The 25,953-nt window shown below is 32.9% G+C and overlaps 1 protein-coding gene across 7 annotated transcripts in view; it reads right to left on the minus strand.

The window, feature by feature from the left end:
• TSC22D1 (TSC22 domain family member 1) overlaps window positions 1-25,953 on the minus strand; it is a 116,746-nt gene that overhangs the window by 64,069 nt on the left and 26,724 nt on the right. The window contains exons 2-3 of one of the 7 annotated variants that reach the window (XM_054701542.1): window positions 23,295-23,451; window positions 14,272-22,416 (exon numbers count right to left, since the gene is read on the minus strand). The exons of 2 other annotated variants lie outside the window; for them this stretch is intronic. In XM_054701542.1, the coding sequence (XP_054557517.1) occupies window positions 22,399-22,416; window positions 23,295-23,451 (175 nt within the window). In that variant the 3' untranslated portion in view covers window positions 14,272-22,398. 4 more of the 7 variants (XR_005128316.2, XM_054701541.1, XM_037526983.2 and 1 more) reach the window with 4 other exon arrangements.

Genomic DNA, 25,953 nt, shown 5'->3' on the forward strand with positions numbered 1-25,953 from the left:
CTTGCCCATCCTACTTCATTTTCCTGCCTTCAGTCTTATCTCAAATTCATCAATCCTCTTCAGAGATCAGCTTATAAGTCACCTCCCTCAAGTAGGCCTTGTCTTCCCACTCTTCCAGACCAGGCTCAACCGTGTAACCTGGTAATCCTCTACCTTTCCTGTCCTAATACAGCTGAAATGATTTTGTCATGGCAGTCCCTTCATGTGAGACTGTCCCTCTCATGTCATTTAGCTTTACTTCATCTAGAGCTCAGTTAAAATACTGCAGGTTCATTATATAACTGATAGTAATGCTTGCCTGGACACTGTATACCTTAAACATGAACCTATTTACTTTTTCAAATGTATTGGATGCTTTTTTTGATTTGTACCAATTAATTTCAATCTTACTGCAAGAAATGATAGGTTTTTGTTCCATATATTTTCTTAGTTACTACATACAGAAAACAAAAATTTGTGGCTTTTGATACCTGCTATACATATTCACACTTGAAAATGTTGAGATAAATGGATTAGGAAGAAAGTGGCCAAAGACAAGTGAAATAGTAAACAACTCGAAATAATGTGAATTGACTAGAACAAATCAGCTTACAAAACCTGGCTTTTTTTTTTTTTCCAATTTGATTCATAATTTGCACTGAAAATGCTAACAGAGGAGTCATATCCAACTACAGTCATCACTAGCAATTATGAGTCATGATATGCTGAACACAGTAGAGAATCTTGTCTTCCCTCATTTCCTAACTCAATATAAATGGGCAAAAGACATGAATTGGTAGTACATGGAAAGAGAAATATACAGAAAAAGAAGTTTAATATCACTTAAAAGACACATGCAAATTAAAACTACTCTAAGTTCCCATATTCACCTAACATATGAGCATGATTCCAAAGTTCAGTCTCATTCTCTAATGATAAGGTCGGAAAGAAATAGCACATCATTGCTAATAGGAGGGTAAATGAGTAAAACCTTTATAAAGGCAATTTTGACACTATTCCTTAAAACTACCAATCAGACCCTTTGACCCTACGATTCTACTTCTGGGAGTTTAAGTTATGAATATACTTAAACAGATCAAAAATGACATATATATATGAGATTATTTATTACAGCATTGTTTGCAAGAGTAAATGATATTAAAAATCTAGATATATACTAATTAGTGACTGGTTAAGTAAAATATATTAATCTACATAATGCAGAACAATACAATTTTTAAAATGAGGTTGTCTGCTTAATAGATACAGAAAACAATTTGTATAGTGTGCTACCAACTGTGCAAATTTTTAAAAAGCAAAAAAAAATGAGAATATAAATTCTTAATTGCCCGAATATGTATACAGAATGTCTGAAAATATATAAAGAACTTAATAGTAGCTGACTAGAGCTAAGTTACAGAAGTGGGTATATTTGGGACAAAGATAGCAATTATGTACCACTTTTAAACTATTAAAAATTTTAAAAGAAACAAAACTACCTCACTTCAAATAAGCAGTAACTTCAAACAGAAAAATAAAAATATTAATATAAACAAAATCCACACTTCTAGTACACTATTTCTGAGGATACCTACTTATGATGTTGCCCCCTATAATGCTTTCGGAAATGAAGTCTTAAGAAAAGCACAGCCCACTCCCAAAAACAGTTTCTAAATGTTTTAGTTAATATGCATAATCCCCAGAGCAATGTGTTACTTTAGCTGTAGAACTTCAGCATCTATGCTACTTTTGAATTTTCTTGTTGAGCATCATTAGTATGTTAGGGAATCTTTGGAGGCACTAGAAACTGATGGGCATTGATTAGGGGCACTTCCCCTCTGTCCCATCCTAACACTTAGGATGACATAACTCTTAATTCTGATGAATGCACTTAAAAAAAAAAAACCACTATTACTAGTCTTAAATAATCCTCAATAAATAAAACTTCCTGAAGAACTGGATTCAGGCACCAAGGGCACCTGGGTATAATAGCTAATGGAAATTAGCTAGCTGACAGAAGAGAAACCTAGGAAATCCAATCATACCACACACACTTTGATCATCGTCAATTGAAATATTCAATAAAGAAATATTTTTCCTTATTGATCATGAAAAGAAACATTATTGCAAATGAAATACTATTTGTTTGTTCAAAGTAGCAAAGTGTGGAAAGAACACAAACCCCTTTCAATCATCATATGTAACCACTGAAGTGAAAGTTAATTTCTCTATCTTATGCTACAGGCCATTTCACAAAGTATTATATTTTTTACGTACTGTGCACTTATCTAAGATCAATACATCTAAAAAATGAGAGAACATCATTGCTACTATAAAAAAAATTCTTCCGTGCAAAAATACTAACAAATATTTGAGAAGATGAACAGCGAACATAGAAAGACTTCCCAGGAGAAAAACTACTATCCCCGACAAGACACATTTCTAAGACACATCAGTAACAGAAGAAAATAATTAAATTTTCCAACTGAAAATGTACAGGAACATTACTTCTAGAGCTATTAAAACCTGAGCAGTTTAAAGTATTTCTAGACTAAATGATATTTTCTTTAAAAGTCTGCAAGTTAAATCAAATTCAAGAATAAAATATCTCAGCACATTCAGAAGTTTGATGAAAGAGGAAGCTAAAAGTCCCAGAAGAAAACTAACATGCAGCTTCAAAGTGGAGGTAAACAAATTATGTATTAATTCACAAAGAGAATTTCTAATTAAACAAAATGTGTTCTTCCAAAAAAGGGTAAAGCTAAAAATACACAGCTTATTTTATTCATACGGTCCTACTGATAGCATCTAGCTAGCAAAGCATAGTGGATGTAGAAGTACTATCTTTATCAAATTTTGCTTTAATATCTATCTAAGACTGTATAGTCGTTTAATCCAGTAAGACTTCTATAACTTCAGAAATGAAAAAATCAAAGGGAATTAAGGTAATCAGGGAAAAAATTGTGAACTGTTAATGCTAGAATTCATTTTTTTTCTTAAAAAGTAGTTAAAATATACCTTATTTCTGGATAATATAAAATATACGATATTTTACAGAATATTTATTATTCAAACACTTTTTTAATTGACATTTTAATTTAGAAGAACCATGAAAGAGAATATTCCAATTTTTAGCTATATCTAAAACCACTACACTACAAAATGGGTTGCAAAAGACTATTTGGTGCAGGAGGAAAACAATGATTTTCTTTACTTCTTAAGAAATTAAGAAAGATTCAATTCTGCTGATATTTAATAAAAAATTGATTCTGGCATAACCAATCCATCCTTTGACACGACAGTTTCCCATCAACTATAGTGTTCAAATTTTGTTCCAGTTAAGATTACTTCAGTGGTAGTTCCACAAAAGAACAGGAACTTTCAGTAGCACTCTTACTTGATTTGTTTCCAATGTTTAAAATTTTACTGGCTTATGGGCATTTTATTAATGAACAATTATTACTGTTTCAAGTAAAATAAGCTACACCGAATGGAGAAAATGGCTTTAAAATATTCCTGCAAAGGAATACAGGATTATAATGATAAAAACAACAATAATAAAGCACAAGCAAATAAAAGGAAAATAACAGAGCTGTTTGTACTTCTAGTACAAACACCCTGTTTTAACTACTTAAGTTGATAAATGCAACATAATGCTAACCAGATCTATAAAACAGACCCCACAAAACTACCAAGAATTCTATTTGAAGTACAGATATCTGTCCACAACCAAAACTTACAATCACAGTCCTAAATATAACTGAAAATATGAAGTCATCATTACTAGGAAGACAGCAAAAACTTAAACATCTAGAACATAAAAATGTATTTTTTTTAAGGATATGTTTACAGCCATACAATACTCAATCCAGCTCTTTCAACACTCACTAAATATTACTAACAAATAATGAAGCATTATACTGGGGTAAGGATTACTCTTCCTCCTGTGGCAAAACAGTATAGTGACAAATTTATATATATATATATATATATATATATATATATATATATAAAAAACACACACACACCAGTAAATATTAGGAAAGGTATAATGACAAATTTAATATATATATATTTATAAACTAAAAACATTAGGAAAGATTGCTTAATGCTTGAAGAAAGAAGTATTAGAGCAAATTATGTAGTTTCTTAGAAGGCTAGCTATAAAGGGCATATTTCTTACACGTCTCAGCTTTTGGTATTTGCCAGATTCTGTTTCCAAAATTAAAATAAACATTGTGTATCCATGTGAAGAATTAAAGTTTTACTGGAGAATAGTGATGTCAATGGCAAATTTGTGCTTGTAACTTCTGATGGAGAAGCAGCTTTAACTCAGATAAATTTAGAGATAGCAACTCATAGGAAAATGACTCAATGAATCATTCACTCAGAGGCAAGTTGTTGCAGCAAAGAAGTTGAAGAAGTGTGCATTAAATGTTCCAGGATATCATCAATGTGGTTATTTGTTTTGTTTTGTTTTGTTTTGTTTTGTTTTGGTAAGGGTAAAAAACCTACATTTTTCATTAAACAGAGCGGCTGAAAATTCTTTTCCCTTGTAAGTTCACTAGTTATCTATTGATATTGAACTTAAAAATGGGCAATGGATTTTTCTTTTACAGAAAGAAAAACACCCAAAATTTGCAGACCTTTTTCTGTGATGCCGTGAGGTTAAGCCACAAAACAGAATTTTCAAAACAGTAAAAACACTGAACCTGAACCTTCAATGGAAAGATGTTTTAACAGTTCATGAGTGGACTGGTTTTCTAAAAAAACTTCCTATGGGAAAGAAATGTTAAAAATGGATGTTTGAAAATAGCACCATCAATTTGTGACTTGTACTTAAAAATGCCAAGAGCAATTTTTTTAAAAAACCTCTCTTTGCACACTCAAAATTAAGAAATATAATTTTTATCCTGGGGAAAATCTTCCCAAAATAGAAAAACAACAAAAGGTGTGGGAGAGGATGGCGACTTGGAGGAAGGTGTTCAAAAGGTACAAACTTCCAGGTAAGTTTTCACAATGTAATATACAGCATGATGACTACAGTTAACACTGCTGTGCAATAGATGTGTAAAGTGTTAAGAGAATGTTTCAGGGTTCTTATCACAAGGAAACTTTTTTTGATTTCTCCTTTTATTTTATCTAAAAGAGAGGTGTTAACTTACTGCAGTAATCATTTCACAAATGTAAGTCAAATCATATGCTACACAAACTTATACAGCAATGTGTGTAAATTATATCTCAGTAAAACTGGGGCAGGGGAGGGCATATTGGGTTTTTCACTCATTTCTTAAAATGAGAGAAATTAAAGGCCTTCCAATCAGGTACAAGGAGAGTCTACTAGGAAATAGTCAGTTATTACTCAAAACCTCTCGATAGCGAGTGGGTGGTATTAAAATCATAGTATCAAGATTTAGGGATCACTGTCTTTTAAATCTATGCATATTTGTGAACCATCTCTGACAACAATTAAAAGAAAAAAATAAACTGACCTTGAAATTAGATTCTTATTGCTGTCATGAGTTTAACCCAAGATTTTTTAAAATAAGGAAAGTTACAGGTGGATGTTAAGAAACCTCCCCATTATTTTGTGATTTGTACTAAAATGCTGAAAGTGACCTAAAAAATCTCTCCTATCTGCACACTCAAAACATGTACTTACTATAGGAGTGGACTAGAAAAGAACTTCTGATTTAGAGAAGTGAGAAATAAAAAACTAACTTACGTAACAAATTTGGTTCTCCTTTTTCTAAGAAACCAAATTTAAATAGAAAATAAGATGATGCCCCAAATTAGTCAATAAACAGTATTTGCCAAAAATTTATAAATTTGGTATGAAAATTTATAAAGTTAGAACATACATATAAATCTCTTCATTCCTAGTAAAATCCTTATGTCACAACAACTGAATGTATTTCCTTGAGTGTGAAAAGAAGTGTTCTATCTTTTCAGATAACCTCTTTTTCACTGTAGGTGACTTGACATTTTTTGTGGACTAAATGAAAAAGGCAATTGAAATATGCCAATACAATATGATATAGACCTATTTAGAAATTGTGCTACAGAAAGATGGATGTAATATTTTACTTAAAGAGATTTTGGAATTTAGGCTACTTAATTAGAAAACATAAATAAAATGTGTCTTTAATCAGATAGTCCTATTTCCACCACCACTTCTGTTCAAAGAACAAAAGTGACTACTAGGTAATTACTGGTTTGTTTTGCTTTTAAAACACTGAATTTTGCAACTAAGACATGATGGCTTTGGTATCTTCACAGAACTGCAGATAATATTTAAAATCCTGATTCTATTACTAGATTATTTATAATTCCTTTTAAAAAAAGAGTATTGAAAAACATATTCATTAGTCACAATTTCTACTAAAAGACATGAGAATACGTAACCTTGATAGCAGAATGCCAGCAACTTAAATGTGAAAGTTATTACTCTCTGCTTTCAAAGAAATCTCATAAATTAGGAAAATAAATAAATGTAATTGCACCTGTAGCAAAGAAACACATTATACACTTTTTAAAATGCTGTACGTAATTAGTTCAACATTAGTTCAAACATACATATTTTCTTTTTTTTTTTTTGGTGAGACCCTCACTGGTGGCTGGGAATCGAACTGGCGCTGCAGAGGCTGCGGGCAGCCTTGCAACCCAGCGCTCAACCACTGCGCCAACAGGGGAGGCCCCATACATATTTTCTTAAAGTAGACCTACTAATACCTCAGCAAGAAATAAAATTCTTAACCTTTTGCTCTGCACAAGATCATCTTACTACCAACCTGATTAGATGGGAGTAAATATTCTGTTGTTCAGAAATATACTTTTTCAGAATAGAAATGTCCAATACACTAAGCTCACAACTGCTACAACACTGTTTTAAAGAATGTTAGGCAGTTTAAGGAAACAAAACCAAAAAGATATGATGTACATTACTTCAAAACAATGACTCACTGTTAATGAGTATTTTAAATGATTGCAAAAGGCTGACGTGATTAGCCACCAGACGTGTTGATTATTCAGAACCTAGCAAAATAGGCTCCAATGTTATAAAATGATTTTTAATAATTTTTAAAGTTTCCTGTGAAAAACATAAAATGGCAAATGGCAAACTGAATCTTTCCATTCTAAGTTTCTTCAATACAATGCACAAATTAAGTCAAGACAAAGTAAAACCTGTTTGGAAATTATATCTTTGATGGAAATTACACCATCCGCTATAAGAATGGTGCAGAGGAACTCGTGAAATAAGGAAGGAAAACAGAAATGCTAAAACTGGGTAATCTTCTTATAAGTATCAGGGGGCAGACAAATTAATGAAATGAAGAGGTAGACAAGCAATGCTTTACTATTTATCATCCTAAATTTAAAAGGCCTGATGTTCTTAAGTTCCAATCATCACTAAATATCCACTCCCAAAACTGACAAGTCAATATAACTTCAAGTTCAGAAAGAAATAAAATCAGCACTTAAGACCAAATCAAAACTAGCATGTAAGCCTTACTTACAAAGCTAGAAACAGAATTTTTCAGTTTTGCAAGCGTCAAATAGTGTAACCATTTTAAGTGTCAATTATTTCTACAAACTATCAGAGTCTATAAATAGGTGAGTTGTTACACTAAGCACTAGTAAATAATAAACAAGATCCATGGTCTTTAAGAAGTTTTTAGCTGGTGTGGGAAGTGACACACAAAACCCTGTGACCATAAGCAACGATACAATAAGCACATGGCACCATAGGAGCAAACAAGGTGACTGCTTCAACCTCTTCAAGAACATCAGAGGGGTTCACTAAGAGACAAACATCAAAAAGTGGCCATAGGTGAGACCAGAATTAAATAGGGATTTGGTCTTTTAGAGTTCACAATTTATATTAAGATTCTTGTTTCTATCCTAATCATGGACCCTAAGAGCAACAGAAAACCAACTGAATGTTTTAACTAAAGAATATTATTAAATTCATGTCTTGAGAAACATCACTCTAGCTGCACTGTGAAGTATGAGTTAGATTAGCACAAAGGTATATACAAAGAGACCAATTAGAACTGTTTTAGCTTAAATTGAGATATACTGGGCTATTTCAGGGCAGTTGACAAGAAAAACAGGTGAGATAGACAGACACAAAAATGAACAGGATTGGCTAATGGATTGAATAAAGAAGGGATAAAGGCATACAAAGATATGTAGGATGACATTTAGCATGCATAACTGGATGGATGGGGGTGATATTCACTAAAATGAGATATAGTAGAAGAAGCCCAGATTTGAAGGGAGCAAGATCATGAGTTCATGAAACATGTTTGAAGTGTTCTTCAGACACAAAAAGAGAAGCCAAAAAGGTAGTTGGATCAATAATGTTGGACCAGCGTTACTAAATTTGAGTCATCAGTATAAAGGTACTTACTATGCCCTATGGATAAATCCACTCAAAAATGGAGAGATAATGACCAGGGACCTAGCCTTAAATAAGGCCTGAATAGAGAAAGGAAGAGTTTGCAAATCAGACTAAAAACCAGTTTTAAAAAAAAAATATCAAGAGCATACTGTGCTTCATGCTTCACGCAACTGAAAGCTGTCCACTTGATTTGGTGATGAGGTCACCAATAAGTTCAATAGCATTATTTCAATGACGTTACTAAAAATAGAAACAAGACTGGAGTGGGCTAAGAGTTGATGGGAGAAATGTAAGAAATTACTTTCCAAATGCGGGTACCAACAGGACAAAGTTAGGCAGTAGCTACAGTTAGATAACAAAATTTAATTGGAGAGAGTTTAACATATTTGTATACATACAAGGAGGATCTAGTTGAAGGGAAGAAATTAAATATGAAAAGGAATAAAAAAACATGATATCTGTGAAAGCAGAGGTGACAGGATGTAGGGTACAAATGGAGGAGTAGAGGATAAGAACTGAGATCAGGGCCTCCCTGGTGGTGCAAACGGTTAAGGCACAACCTAGGAAGCTAGTTCAGCCACTGCAGCATGAGTTCAATCCCTGGCCAGGGAGGTACCCACATGGTGCAGCAGACCTCTCCTGTCTTGCCCGCTGCTCCCCTCAGCAGTGTATTTCAGTCAATCCACCTGTTCTGTTCCCCACTCTGTCTTTGGTGAATCCTCTCACCCCCCATACCTCTGGTCTGTACCCCAGTTCCCCTATGCATAAATAAACCTTTAAAAAAAAAAAAAACTGAGATCAGATGTTTGTGTTAGGAGAATGAAGTCTTTCTCTGTAAAGCCTCATATGTTGTGTCTTAACCATTTGCGCCACCAGGGAGGCCCTGATCTCAGGTCTTATCCTCTGCTCCTCCATTTGTATTCTACATCCTGTCACCTCTGCTTTCAGATATTATGGCTTTTTATTCCTTTTCATATTTAATTTCTTCCCTTCAACTAGATCCTCCTTGTATGTATACAAATGTGTAGGCCATGTGAGGTATCTGTTTAGAAAGCTGAACATTATTCAATATACTAAAATTTTAGTTAAATAAGGCCTTTATACAGTAACACTTTTATATTATTAGCACATAGTAAATGCTATACATAGATTAGCCCATTTAATCTTCAAAACAATCCTGCGACATGTTCATTAGCTTCCTCACATATGAGAAAGCTGAGGCACCCAGGAGTTAAGCAGCTTGCCCAAGGAGAGTGGCAGACTGGGTAATTCAAAAGGAAACACTGGCTCTAGAGGCAATGTATGCCATTTGAGCAATTGGTGGGCTTGTGATTACCCCTACAGTGTCATATTGACACTACATATTCAGTCTCTTGGGACATTTTGAGACCCTAAGTCTGGAAGAACTAGTATGAGTCATGTTGCTGTCACATTATCAAACAATAAAAATATAAACTTATTTATGGTTAAGAAACCTATACAGTGAAACTTCATAAACTGACCTCTATAATCACTATTTTAGCATAAAAGAATCCCAAATACATTTTTAAAAAATCTTTCATCACTTATTTTCCAAGGTGCAACTGTTCAACAGCACTAAAGTAATGTACCTTTTATGTGTGAATCTCTCCCATTGGATGTGGACATTTCAAAGGCTGCTGTAGCTCCCTCATTGAAATATCTATTCAGTTCCTACTTTATAGCAGCTACTGTGCCAAGTGCTAAACAATATAAATAAGACAGACATAATCCCTGATCTCAGGATGACAGGTGATAAACAATGTTTTTAAAAATAGAGAAAAGTACTAAGAAAGAATCAATAAAATAGAGAGTAAAAGCCAAGATACAGAATTGGAATTTTAAGACACAGTGACAGAGAAAGGCATCACTGAAAAGGAAATATTAAACTGAGACCTAAAAGTGAAGTATAGGGCAACCCATCATTGGGAATCAGCCCTAAGGTGAAAAGAACAAGTCAGAGGTTAAATAAGACCAAGGCTGGCTGAAAAGCAGGATTAATGGTAAAGTTGGAATAAACAGCAGGGGAAGATCACTTAGGGTCCTTTACAGGCCATGATAAAGAATTTGAATTTTAGTGATTTTTACAAAGGAAAACAATTACATATTAAACAGGAAAGAGATGTTTTTACTGCTTTAAAATTATAATAAATCACATTCTGTGAATACAGAGATCAAGAGCCAAAACAAGGAGATCAGAAAAGCTGCTGCAATAGTTCAGGCAAGAGAGGATGGTGGCTTGGGATAAAGTTTGATACATGGGAGATGCTGAGAAGTGGAAAATTTCATGTGGACAAGGACAGAACAGCAAATAAATCTTTGAAGAAAATTCAAGGGAGATAAGACAATTATTTCAAAAGGTACAGTTACAATAACTCGATATTCACTTGTAAAAATAAAAAAACTGACCTTGCACCTTTCACAAAGATAACTGAAAAGGAAACAGAGACCTAAATGAAAAACTTACAGAAGACAACATGGAGGAAAAATTAGGTGACCATGGGTTTGGCAGTAAGTCTCAGATACAAGACTAAAAGCATAACCCATTGAAGAAAAAATTGATGAAATGAACTTCATTAAATTTCAAAACTTCTGGTCCACAAGATACCAGTAAGAGAATGAAGGCAGGCAATAGTTCAGTCTAGAAATTACCTGCAGAATTTTAGTGATTTTGGAAAAGGACTGGTATCTAAAATACACAAACAGCTCTTTTAAAACTCAACAATTAAAAAAAAATTGATTTTAAAAGTGGGTGAAAGACTTGAACAGACACCTCACCAAAGTTGACATACATATGGAAATAAGGTATATGTAAAGATGTTCAATATTATATGTCACTGGGGAATTACAAATAAAATCAATGAGATACCACCATATACCTGCTAGTTACAATGCAAAACATCGACACCACTAAATGTTGGCAAGGATGTGGAACAGAAACTCTGCTATTGCTGGAAATGCAAAATCATACAAATACTGTAGAATGCAGTTCAGAGGTTTCCCACAAAGGATAGGCTTACTATAAAATGCAGTAATTGCACTAGTAGGTATTTTCCCAAATGAGCTGAGATTCTATGTCCACCCAAATATCTGCACTCAAATATTTACAGCAGCTTTATCAGTAATCAGTAAGTGCCAAAAACTGGAAGCACCAAGATATTATCAATGATGAATAAGCTGTAGTAGCCTCGAAAGTGATAGAGAAAAGTGCTATCAAATCACAAAAAGACAAGGGGGAATCTTGGCTGCATATTGCTAAGTGAAAGTAGTCAACAGAAAAGGCTATATTACTGCAAGTCCAACTAGATGACATTCTGAGAAAGGCAAAGCTAGAGAGATAGTCAAAAGCAGTGGTTGCCAGGGGTTGTGGTCGTGAGGATAAAATAGATGAGGAATTTTTAAGGGCAGTGAAACAACCTGAAAGATACCATAACAGTGAATACATGACATTGTGCATTCAGCAAAATCCATAGGACTGTATGGCATAGTGAACCCTAATGGAAACTGAGACTTTAATGTATCAAAACTGTTTCAAATAAAAAAAGTGCCAAATGTGAGATGTTAGGGGAAATGAGAGAGGGGAAATTCATAACTCTAGTTTTTGGTCAACTCTTCTATAAACCAAAAGCTGTTATAAATTCCCCCCAAAATTGAACTAACAGATTATATATGAGTTTTGACATGAGATGAACAGTGGTACTGCACTGAGGATGACTAAGAGAAAAATAGCTCACAATTGAAAAAAATTTTTAAATTATCCAATGGGTATCAAAATTGGAGCTTTGCGCTGGGCAGGAGACAGAAATAATTAAGTCATGGGAATGGATAAGATCACTTCGGTGGAAAGAAGAAAAGGGAAAAGCTTGAGAATTAAGTATTGAACCACATTCTGCAGTTGGACGATAGAGGAAGGCCAACAACTAAAATGTAAATGCTGGGAGGAAAACCAAAAGTGTGTGCTATTATGGAAGTCAGGAAAAGTATATTTCAAAAGGTAATTAAATAATTCAGCAAGTCAGTGTCTGGTGAATTTGGCAATAGGAAGTACATAGAGCAACTTTGACATGAGCAATCATAATGGTATTAAAAATAAGGATTGAACAACAAATACAATTTGGGAAATTATAACAATGAATAGACAATTCTTGGTAATAAACTGCAGAAGTCAGAAGGTAGAGAAGGGGTCAATGTGGCTTACTTTTAAGAACATATACGATTGATGTAACAGATTATTCAAAATGACAGCAACAATGTATTACAACTACAGATTATGGAAACGTTAAATAAAGAGCTATAATGTTAAAAGGAAGTGGGAATATTATACTATAAGGTACCTGTATTACTGAATAAGTATAGTGTTATCAGAACTAAATCTGACTTCTAAAAATTACTTCATTCAACAACAGGTAAATACACCTTCTCAGGCTTTCATGCAAAATTTGCCAAGATTAAGGGGCATAACTCTCTCTCTCTCTCTCTCTCAATGGAATTAAACTACAAATCAGTAACAAATGTCAAATGTTAACAGATAGATGGAAAATCCCAAAATAGAGATTAACAAACTTTCCAATTTAACACAATAGTTAAAAAAAAAGGTTTTAAGAGAAATTTAAAAATATTCTTAACACTGAAAGAAAATGAAAATACAACATATCAAAATCCTAGGATACAGCAAAAACAGCGCTTACAAATAAGTGTAATATAAAGTGAATGTAAGCAGAACAGGAAATGAAACCTAAAAAAGGAAAATAGAAAAAAATCAACAAAACTAAAACAAAAATCTGGTCATCTTGTCAATAAAATTGATAAATCCCTAGCAGTTAGGTTAACAAATATAAGAAACAGTATCACAAATGAAAGGGGGAGATCACTACAGATCCCATGGAAATTAAAAGGATTGTAAGTGGGTTAATTATAAATGCAAATGCTACAGCAACAACTAAAAAAAACATTTAAAGTATAATTGATATAAGAGAAAAATGGAATTAAAGATCAGAGAAGTCAGAAAAAGGAAAGACAGAATAAGGAGAAGTATCACTGATAAAGAGGGGCATTACATCATTACATAATGATGAAGAGGTTAATTCTCCACTTAGGTAAGAATCCTAAATATGCGTTGCCAAACAATGGAGTCAAAACATGTGAAGGGAAAACTGATAGAATGAAAATGAGTAACTGATGACTCCATTCTCAAAGACATAAACACTACAGTAATTCACAGGTTCAGTGGGTACAAAAATAAGGACATAGTTCAACAAATATAAGAAACAGTATCACAAATGAAAGGGGGAGATCACTACAGATCCCATGGAAATTAAAAGGATTGTAAGGAGTATTATGAACAATTCTATCCCCACAAACTTGCTAACTTACATGAATTGGCCCAATTGTATCTTCCTTAAAAGGTACAATTTCAAACCTTAAACAAGAGAACATATCCATTTAAGAAACTGAACCAGTTAATATAACCTTTCCAAACAGGAAGTATCAAGTCCAGATGGTTTCCTTGATGAATTCTACCTAGTACTTAATGACAAAACCATGTCCACAATTTCTTTCAAAAACTAGAAACAACAATTACAATTCTGGGGCCAATCAAATATCAAAATGAGACCAAAAAATTACAAAGAAAATTATAGACATGACCAGGTTTAACTTATTCCACACACGCAAGAGTGATTCAGTATTCAAAAATCAAGTTATGTAATCTATCACATTAATCTATCACATCAAGTTATGTAATCTATCACAAGGCTAAAGAGAAACTATGCAATCATACCAGTAGATGCAGGAAAACACAGGTGCCAAAAGTCAACATCTACTCAGGATTTTAAAAACTGTGAGGACACTACAAGAGAATTTCCTCAATTGATAAATAATATCTACAAAAAAAAAAAAAACTACAGTTAACATTTGCTGGTAAGAAACTACACACTTTCTACTTAATATCAAGAACAAGAGGAGCATGTCCCCTCTTTCACTATTCCCGTTCAACACTGTACTGGGAAGTCCTAGCTAATGTAAGAAGCAAAGGAAAAGTATATAGATTTGAGAAGGAAAAAATAAAAACTGTCTTTGCTTACAGATGATATGAATGTGCATACTGAAAATCACTAAGAAGGAAAAAATTTCAACTAATATGGCAAGTCTGCAAGATTAAGAAAGTTCATTGTTTTCCTGTCAGCAGTGAAAAGTAGGAATTTGGAATTAAAAACACTCCACATATATTAACACCAAGAGAGAAGTAGGTATAAACCTAAAAAATATGTGTAAGATCTAAATTAGGGGAGAAATATACAATATGTTGATGAAAACTCAAGATGTAGGAAAACAGTCTATGAATATAGATAGCAAAATTAAATATTGTTAGATGTCAAATCATCTCAAGTTGATTTCAAATTCAATGCAATTCCAATCAAAGTGCCAGCAAATCATTTTGTGGATATAAACATCTTGATTCTAAAGAATCTATGAAAAGGCAAAACATCCAGAATAGCCAGCACAATACTGAAGATCAAAGAGGAATGACACTACTCAACTTCAAAATTTATCAAAAAGCCATAATATTTGAGAGCAGTGTTATTAGTGAAAGGATACAAAGATCACTGGAATGAAATAAGGGGTAAAGAAGCAGAGCAACACAAATATAATCCACTGATCTTTAAAAAAAGAAGCAAAAATCAAAGAAAAAAGGGGCTTTTCCCTCCAAAATGGTGTTAAAATAACCAGATATTCCATCAAAGGAAAAAAAAAAAAAAACTGACCTAGCACCTTTCACAAAGTTAACTCAAAATGGATCAGAGATCTAAATGTAAACTCAAAAGTATGAAATTTAACAGAAGCCACAACATAGGAGGAAATCTGGATGACCAGGGATTTGGCGATTGTTTTTAGATACAACGACGAAAGTATAACCCACAGAAGAAAAACTGATGAACTTCACTAAAATTAAAGCTTCTACTCTGTAAGAGACACCGTTAAGAGAATGAAGATGGGCAATAGTTCAATCTAGAAATTACCTGCAGAACACAAATGTGGAAAAAGAACTGGTATCCAAAATACACAAAGAGCGCTTAAAACTCAACGAGAAAACGTATTTTAAAAAGTGGGTAAAAGATTGAACAGATACCTCACCAAAGATGATAGACAGATGGAAATTAAGCATATGAAAAGATGCTAGGTATGTCACTAGGGAATGAAAATAAAAACAATGAGATACTACTATACATTTACTGTAGTTATAATCCAAAACACTGACACCACCAAATGTTGGGCAAGGATGTGGAGCAACAAGAACTTTTTGTGTTAGGAATACAAAATGGTACAGCCATTGTGGAAAATAGTTCAGTAGTTTCTTACAACACTAAGGATAGGCTTACCATAAAATCCAGCAATTACACTAGGTATTTTTCCAAATGAGCTGAAAATATATGTCCACTCAAGAACCTGCACACAAATGTTTACAGATTTATCCATAAGTGCCCAAAACTGGAAGCAACCAAGATGTTCTCAAAGATGAATAAATTGTGATAAATCTGGACAATAGATTATTGCCTAGTAATAAAAGGAAATACGCTATCAAGTAGCAGAAAGACATGGTCTATTGACAAGTGAAAGCAGTCTGAAAAGGCTACATGTCCAACTACTGACATTTTGGTGAAGGGAAAATTATACAAACAGAAAAAAGACCTGTGACTGCCAAGGTCAGGAGGAAAAAGGTTATTAAAAATACAGATCACTTGTACATTGATCAAATGATCTAGTGTGACAGTGTAATTGTGACACCTGACATTATATATTTGGCAAAACCTATAGAACTGTATGATACAAGGGTAAATCCTAGTGTAAACTATGGACTTTAATGAAAAATATTTCATTAATTATAAAAAATGTATCACCAAAAAAAGATTAATAGGGGAAATTATGCAAGGGGGAATAGCTTACATAGAAGGACCTTTCCGCGCTTTCTGGTCATTTTCTTTTGTAAATTTTTTTTCTTCTGTAAATTTAAAACTACCTTTTTTTAAAAAGTTGATTAAAAATATATACCAAGTAAAATATTCCTTTTATCTAAACAAAAAGGGTCTGTAAGAAATTTTCCTGAAAACAGGCATTCTTTTTGGCAAAATGCTTGGCAATTAATGGTGCGATACAGTTCTTTAAACAGTTTAGTTCCAGTGGCCCAGGCTATCCTTCTATTACCAAGGACAATCTGAAAAATATTTTACATTACACAAGTCATTTTATGTGAAACTTTCAAATACCATTATTTGTTTCTTATTATGTGCTTTGGGGCATGTTTTGTAATCTCTGTGCTTCAGCATCTACGTATAAAATGGAAAAAATTCTCTCACAGGTCACCTGAATTAAAGAAATACACATAAATAACCTAGCCAACGGTGTGCAGGACAGACATGTAAATGGTTGCTTCCTTTGTCGGGTAAGGTACAGTATACCCAACATTAAACCAGTATTCCTCAAACTGAGGTGTTAGGAGAGGTACAGACCACCAATTACCTCATTTCTCCCTGGAATTCAAGTTAAAAACTGAGGGGAAAATTTACATATTTAGCTGGTAGTTTAAAATGCTGATACACCAAAGTAATGTTGCTAAAGCACAGCATTTGCTCTGTATTTCAAGAGTTAACACAAGACTATGCTTGCATTAGTACTTAGGCTGCTTTTACAGACTACCAGGGGTACTTCTTCATCAACTTCTGCTGTTTGGCATATACCCTAACCTTCTCCACTGAAGCACTGCCTTTCTTTTCTAATTTTAATTGTTACTGAAGACACATTCATTTTCTTCTCAATGACAGTCACATGTCAACAGTTTAGCTCCAATGGCCCAGGCTATCCTGACATTACCAAGGACAACCTGGAAATCAACATTTTACATCACACAAGTTATTTAATATGTAACTACATTGAGTCAGAATTAAGCAAGCAAACCAGCAAGTGAAACTGTACTTTTACTGATTTCTCAAAATCTCAGCTATCAATCTTGAGTCATATTTTTCTCTTGCGTTGAACTGTATAGGCTATGCATAAACAGGTTAGCCTAATTTTTAGAAACAAAATATTTCGTAAATCTCAATTTTTCTGCCCAAATGAATCTCAACATGCATACAATTATGCACTTTAATGAATAAAAATGGATTTTAAAAAAGTGGCATTAGTATTCCAGGGACAAAAGCAGGCTGACCTTAACTGTGTTGGCTTGGTGTCACAAATTAAAACATTGATGAACTGAAGCATATTCAGAGATCCACAAAACCTTTTGAAAAATCTCTAATCCATGCTACATGGATGAGCTAAGAGTAGAGATGCTTAACCTATAGGGGGAAAAAAACTTGAAACTGGAATTGATAAAGTCTAACAGTCATCGTAAATACCTAAAGGCTATCAGACTTGAAGGGAGTAAGAGTTGCTCTGTGTTGTCCAGAACTAAGATCAATATGAGAAAACAGTAAGTAGAGGTAAGTATTGATCTCTGAGCTTGCAGTCAAGTGAGCGGAGTCCTACAGATGTTTTGGCTGTTACCATGCTATTAGAAATATATCAGCTTAATCCTGGATAGCAATTATCTTGTAAAATGGGGTGCTAAACTAGATAATTTCTAAGGTAATTTTCAAATTAAAAAATTACATGGAAGCAAATTCTTGATTGAACATAGAATCAGCAACCCCATTTAGTAGTGCGTACTATCACTAGTTCACAACATTATCATTAGTTCTACATATAAGAGAGGGATAAACAAACCTTTCCCAATTTATAGGAACTGGTGTTGTTATAAAAAGCATAGATATTTTCTATGTTGCCACCTAGTGAGTAAATCTGTAGCAATTTTAGAAAAAAAAAATTCTAAACCATTTTTCTAGGTCATCTGTATGAAATACCGCATTTTCCCTTTGTTTCCAGATATACTAAATATTATGCTACACTTGACTCTTCGAACTTACTATTCCTTAGAGAATAACAGTATGACTTTCTTTTCTGAGTGACTTTATAGCAAATGTTTTATTTTCATCATCAGTATAACAGATTCCTGAGTGTAAATGTTTGTAAAACTTGAGTTTTCTCAAACCAAAGTGAAAATTACTCAGTACAGCTACTAAATCCTAGTTACCATTTAATAAAAACAGGGATAATATAGCAAAAATGGAGTCAGGCAATAATTTCATAATATATATACTCAACTTCCCATCAAAAGTATAGTATTTTAAGGCTACTCAGGGCCTAAGGAATATTAAATATGGATCATAAACATTAAGAAAGCAAGGGTAAAAGAAGCCTTGGAATATAGCAATCCAAGCATATGAAGAGTACAATGTCTGCTGATGTTTCTAAATCCACTCCAAAGTTGTACAAAAATAAATTTGTGATTTATCCCTTTCTCTTTCCTGGGAGAAATCTTTTAAGAAAAATTATTTTACTAATTTTACATATATCTGAAAATCCAAGCATATCTGTTGTAGTTTACTTCCTCGGTACATTGAACCATCTTGAACATTTTTTCTACCTATGCCATGCCTTACCTCTTGAGAAGAGATCCCTTTGATCACAATTCCTGAAAACTCCGATGCACACTTCAAAGTTCCCTAAGGTTTTTACTGCAGTTATCTAATTATCTTAGATGTACATATTAGTGGAAAAAAATTTGGACACCTATGTGCTTATTTTTGAAATGTGAATCACTTTTTGCACTAAATATGAAACACTTTTAATGGCTAAATATAATTACCTGAACAAAAAGCAAGAAATTGCTTAGGACATATAAGCAGTGACATTTTGCTCAATAGCTTCAACATAGCAAAGTAAAATAAGCTAAGTGCACATATTTATAATCAGCCATAAAGTTAGTACACTTTGCAGTCACACTGCTTCTGTGACATTTACTATTTTAAATAGAAGGTATATTTTAAAAACTGTTTCCTCACTAAAGAACATATCTCAAAGATATATGGTAAGCAAAGTTGAACACTCTCTAGCATTTTTATTCTGAAGCTATTGAAAGTGTAGAGAAGAATCCATGTCATAAAAATTAAATTATTTAAAACTCTCATTTCACCATTATTTTTACAGTATGTTTGACGTTTCTGGTGCAGTGTTTTTATTTAACAATCCCCCGCTCTCCCACTTACATATCCCACCCTTTTACACATATATACTTAGGGATTATAATTTTTTGCATTCAAGTAAAATATAGTCTTCCATTGAAATGTTATGACTATAAAACTTTTAATAGTTTTAATCTAAAAACATAATTTTATCCAAAAAAAAACTTTACTCATCTTTTCCAAACCTAGCATACTAAGAGCCAAGAACTTTAGCTTCCTTCCCCACTCCCTCAAATACAGTAGCTATTCTAAATCATTTATTTTATAATTCTTACTTTTCAAGAGTATAATTTCATTGCCAAGCCAAATCATTTCATTTTAATCCATATGTTGTCATTAATTCAACTTTTATTTCTATTTTAGGACACGATCGTATTTATTTTTAATTTTTGGATTCTACTTCTTGTATAACTTCTCTTCAAATCAAAAGTGAAATCCTCTTGCTTCTAGCTGACTCTGCATAGAAAAGGTAAATTGTTCCAGTGCTTCAATTAAGTGTATGTAGCTATAAAGGCAAAAATCATTAAAACCAAATTTTATCCTTTTCCATGTTGTCTGGATAAGATTAAAAGCAAGAGATTCTTAAGGCAAGATTTCTCCTACAATTGTTTGTTTAAGCAAAACACTAAAATATAAAATATTTTTCTTCTCCTGAAAGCACTGATGACTTGGGTAATTCCTCAATCAGTCATTATATTCAAATGTTCTTTTTTTCAGGGAAAAGGAAATCCTTTTGTATGTTATTTTCTAAGTGGTTATATTTTGATCTATTTTACTTTAAAAGATTTGACCACATTACTCCTTATGTTTATAATATTAGCTTGAGTTTTAATGGCTTGAAAATTGATCTACAAAAAGGGGGCATCTTAAAAAAAAAATCCAATTCTGAAATTAAAGCTTCTAAGCTAAGAAGTTGTTAATCAGAAAAGTATAAAAACAGACTAAATAGTTTACCTATTTCACACATTTGGCACTTGGTGACCTAACGAAGAATCATTTTACCATTTAAAATATTTTTTTCTCAAAAAAAGATTAACATACACAAGGACAAGGTAAACATTCAAATACTTAGAGGAGAACACATAAAATTAAAATAACACTTCAAAATACTGTTGCAGTTTTCATTTTCTACTCCTGAAACAGAAATAAACCATTTATCAGTAAGTGCATTTTTTATGGAGAAAATATTTATTAGTTTTCAAATGATCACATAATACAAATATTACAGTCATTCTAGAAAGTTAACTTATTTAATATTCATAAACACTGAAAAATATAATTTTGCATATAGTGACACAAAATATAAAAAAATCTGAAAGAAAAATGTATAAAGTAAAAGTTTAAATAAACAAATCAGTTCACATTAATATACAAAAAGTTTCACCTTTAAATAGCTTTTAGTGCCATGAAATGAATAGAAATGCACTTGCATTTCTTTTGCACACTTAAAGGAACACTGCTAAAATTCAGTCAAAGCATGAGAGTAAGAGATTAACTTTTCATCTTCAAAGCTGAAACAAAAGGCTAATAATCTCACAGGCCATAAAGTGGTTTATAGTGTGGTCCAAAGAGTTCAACTACTTTCATTTCCAAGAAAATTTCACTTTCAGTTACCCTCACGGTTCTAAAATACTGTACAGCTATTTTTAATTTTTACGTGTTTGTAAACCATCTTAATTAACATTTAACAAAAAATAAGAATAAAAGTTGTAATTGTTTTAAGGAAATTCAGAGCTCTAAGGAAATTTTAGTTCAAACTGATCTTTTAAAATTACCTTTAAGTATTACACATACAAAAATGTATGTGTAAATAATGAGGGAAAAAACAAGCCTCACAGATAGCCAAAAATGACTAAAGGCCAGGTTGTTTCTTAGCAAATGTGGCTTCTGAAACCTTTAAGATTCCTTAAACATTTTAGATGTTTCCATATTAATGCAATTCTAGAAGTTCTATCGTTTCAATTTATGCCAAATAAACTGGCAGAATCATATAACCTTTAAAAACTTTCTATCAGTTTTTGACTAGTCAGTTATAGATATCAAAGAGAGATATAGAAACATTCTGAAAGTATTTCAATCAACTGATAGTGTGGATAACGATTTGTACATGTAGAAGCTAATTCTAATACTACTAATTGCCTTTGTCCTACAAAATACTGTTTCAGAATCATTCAAACTTTAGCATGCCTTCAATGCAGAATAATACCTTAAGTTAAACAGGTTTTTTAACTTCAGAAGACTGACAAAAACTACTTTGATCTCAAAAGACGTCTCTTCTGCTTCTATATTGGAATCTTTGTTTTTTTGACCAGTAAGAGCAAGGCTCAAGACCAGAAAAAGACAAGCTAAAAGAGCATATTCTCCTAAAATTAAAAGTAATTTGGGAATAATTAAGAAGTTCACCCTTTATTTACTAATTCCTTTCAGTGTCAGGCAACAAAAAACTGTTTCATTTATTTTTTGGATTTCCTATACTATTAAAAGAAAAGGTTTGCCTGCTCCATTAAGGTGACTTTCAATTCCAGGAATTTTTCAAGTGAAACAGATTCAGAGAGCTGCTTTTAAAAGAAAAGAGTCTCTCATGCATTTCTCTATTTCAGTCTTCTGAATAGAAAGGAGTATTTTCATGGCCATGTAAAATTCCAATCAGAAATTTCCTTATTTGAGCCTTTCCATTTCCAGACCAAGAATACACCAGAGTAAATCTTAAAGTTTATAAATGACAAGATCAGGTGGCTCTCTCATCCTGGTGTCTTCTAGATATATTGCATGGCTCCGTTCACCACTGCCTTCCAAACTGCAGGTGCTGCATGTGTGACAGATATCATCCATGAAGGCTCTGCTAGAAGAGTTCCTTTTGCTGAAGAAGTATGATGTTTACCAGTTGAAAGAAATCTGGGCAATTAGAGAACAAATAAACCGGTCTCCCATTATCAAGATACCAGGAGTCACAGAAGGAATCCACCAAGGAAAAATGAAAACTTGCCAAAGGCACCAAGTTCACGTTCTACCCACTGTAGATGATAAGAACTTCCTGGAATCAAATCCTACCCTTGGCATCAAAGAAACTAAGAGAAAACCATCTTAATGCCATGGGGAAAATCTAGGACAAGGCTCTTTCGCCACAAATAACATTATTCCTAGGGTCTAGAAAACTGCTTTTTTCTAGAATATTTAACATAGCTTTCAGGGATAGATTATATCCTGAAACTTATATTCATTCATATTTATCTTATTGAAGAATGAAGCCTAGATTTGACAGTAAAACCATAATGGTACTATCATTGCATCTTCTCAAAGATCTAATTAATATGAAGTCCTAAAGTTTGAGGTAGGAAAAGACCAAAAAGTTCTCACTAACAGGGTAGGATAAAACCTGGACATCAGACTGTGCAAATTAAGAGAGTTCAGATGTCCAGCTTGCCCAAAGATGAAATACAGAAACTTAATTACTAAAATATAAAAGAGTACTTAGAAAGCCCACTAATAATACCATTAAAGGCTAAAATGAGCACATTTTTAAATTCCTGTGGACTAAACAGGGATTTATCAAATCAAGTGCCCAAAGTTATCCACTGTTTTAACTATCTGGAGAGAAAATTAAGTTTGTCTCTTTTTTGAATGGGCACTAGTTACCATTCTTAGAAAAACAAACAGACTGCAGCCCCACTTGGTTCTTATATGAACCCAAGGAGTATACCAACAGAATAATGGGCAATGGAAGGACACTCCAATCTATAAATAAACCCAAGTAAATAATGGAAAGCACCCACTTGTTTATTATCCTTTCCCACTCTCTCCAGAAGCTGGATATTCTGCCTCCAAGGGTTCAGTGGAGAAAGTGGACCCCTGACGTCAAAAGCTCTCCGTGGTCTTGGCTGTATCTGTGGTTCTAGGATCACTCCTTGCACCTCTGGTAGGAGAGAAGCACTGAAATAGAGAGCTGAATATAGATTTAAGAAAAAATTCTTATTAAGAAATTACATTCTCTCATCATTTGAGTTTGTAATGACTTATCCTCAGGATAAAAAGGAACTACCTTTGGGCATACTTTCTTTAGTGTCTTCTTAATTTGAATTTTAGATGTCTGTCACCACAAATGATTAGTTCCTCAGTAACTATTAAGAAGGGACCTATTTTGGTCTAAGCCATAACACACTCTATGACAAACCACTCAACTCTGAGTGGAAGACTAAATCGAAAATGGTAAATTATGACTGGAAATAAGATCACAGTTGTATTAAGGGACAGGGAAAGGCACTCAACCTCGGATATATCAAAGGAGGAGTCCCAGTTAATTCTTCTGTCAAAGAGAAGAAGATGGAGTGAAAAGTAGAAACAGAACCCAGCTTATTATAGGAATACTACTAAACCATGGGAGTTGTCTAAGAAGCTGAATTTGTTGTCAGTTTTAAGTCTTCTGTAATTTAAAGAATTAATCAGACTAGAGTCCCATATTATGACAATACAAAGTTAAACCTGAACTGATAAAATTAATAACAGCTATGACTAATGTCACTGTAAAAGAATTATTATTATTAAAGCACTTATCTTTAAAAGTGAGAGGGCAGAATAATGGATATAAGTGATACAGTTTCAAAATCTTTTAAATGTATGATCATTTGGGTTTTGGGTCAAGAAGGACCAGGAAATAATCATTAATGGCTAAAATGCAGAAATTAAAGTATAAGATATACCCAAATAATAGATGATAAAGATAACTGGGAAATAGTCTGCTTTAATAGAGGAATAAGGTAAATAAGAGAAAGAAGTTCAAAGTATATAGCACCTGATCAAGGAAAAGCTGAGAGTAGAATAAGACAGGCAGATACTGTACTTAAAGTTATAGGGACTGCAGGATAAATTTTAACAGTAGAAAACAGATCAATTATATTTTGTGGTACAGAGTGATACATCCCTATTAAATTCAGATAGTATTCTACATAGAAAGGTGCTGCTATCTGGAAAATAGTCACACTACCTATTTCAGAGACATGCTATATTTTGGAATAGTGGGATAAAATGCTATCAAGTAACCTCTGTCTCATCGACTAATCATCCATCACAAGGGTTCCTTACCTGTTAGTGGGACGAGGGTTGTGCGCTCATGTTCTCTATCAATCAACCAACAAAGGTTATAGTCTCAGCACTAAGAAGGTAGTAACCAACCAAAGTTAGTGTTTTAATGCCTTCACTTCCTCCTGGCTCTGCCCGCCAGTTTGGAAATATACCAACAGCTGAAAAGGAATGGTTATTCCATTACCTAACAACATTTAGACTAAAAATTTTTAAACCCTAAAGATGAAAAATAAGCTAATCCTTCTGCTTTAGGAATATATTCATTTCTGTACAAATGAAAATGGCTTGCACTAAAAAAAGAAAACCTATAAATTTAACCATCAAATTTATAATTTCAAAAATTAAAGAAATGAAAAAAGAAATCTAACAGAAGTTAAGGAGATAAAACTGCCATATAACAAGAGGTATCAAATAAAAAAAATGTGAAAGTTTCTTATGAGCCTAAGAAGCAGCTAATTTTTCATTTAAAGCTTCTATAGACTTTAAATCCTAAAGCCTTTTGATTCTGAAGAGACTATATTTTGTAGAGTAGTAGCTTTAAAAAGTGTTTTACAATATAATCACTCTGAGGAGATATATAAAGGATGACGAAAGAAAAACAAGTTAGAAAAGGATTTGAATACTGAATATCTCAGGAAGTACAACCTAATAATTAGGTATTTTCCAGGGTCCAAAAATATGAAATAGATTAACAAAGTATTCCACAGCAAGAGCTCTTAAGAGGTGACTATTCTGCAGAAGAGAAAGGCTTAAAGTTCATACATCAGAGCTACCTTATTTGGGTTTTCATTGTAAGCAATCATCCTCTAGTCTGTTGTAATCAATTTCCTTTACAAATAAGACATAATGTTCTTTTTCATGTATAAAAGTATTGCAACACAAACCATAAAAATTACTAACGACCTCCAAATTAGTGAGAGCTAAGTAAAAGTAAGCTACTTAGATTCACAAACTGTAAGATGATTTTCCAAATGTCCGTTTTCTTTCATTCCTTGAATACTAATCACTAATAAAAATATACCTGATTGAGAATATAGTGAAAAGGGGAGAATTCCATTTTCAAATACGAAACATACCCAGTAATTTTTATTTTACATTTACAGGCCCACTTTACTCTGAAAATGAAAACTTACTTCCCAAGAAATCATCTCTTGCTCTGATTAATAGTGTGTTAAATTTGTAATTTCTCCTTCAGTAAGAGGTTGACGTTAAATACTTCCAAACCTTGATTTATTGACTACAATCCACAGAATATATAAATTAAAAATACAACAAACTTAGATTTAAAAAAAAAAATGTTCTTAAGCTGGATTACAGGGCAAGTTAAATAGAAGAGTTGGCTAAAGAAGTAAA

The sequence above is a fragment of the Talpa occidentalis genome, unplaced genomic scaffold, assembly GCF_014898055.3.
Source record: "Talpa occidentalis isolate TD23 unplaced genomic scaffold, MPIMG_talOcc4v2.1 talOcc4.5, whole genome shotgun sequence".
NCBI lineage: Eukaryota > Metazoa > Chordata > Mammalia > Eulipotyphla > Talpidae > Talpa > Talpa occidentalis.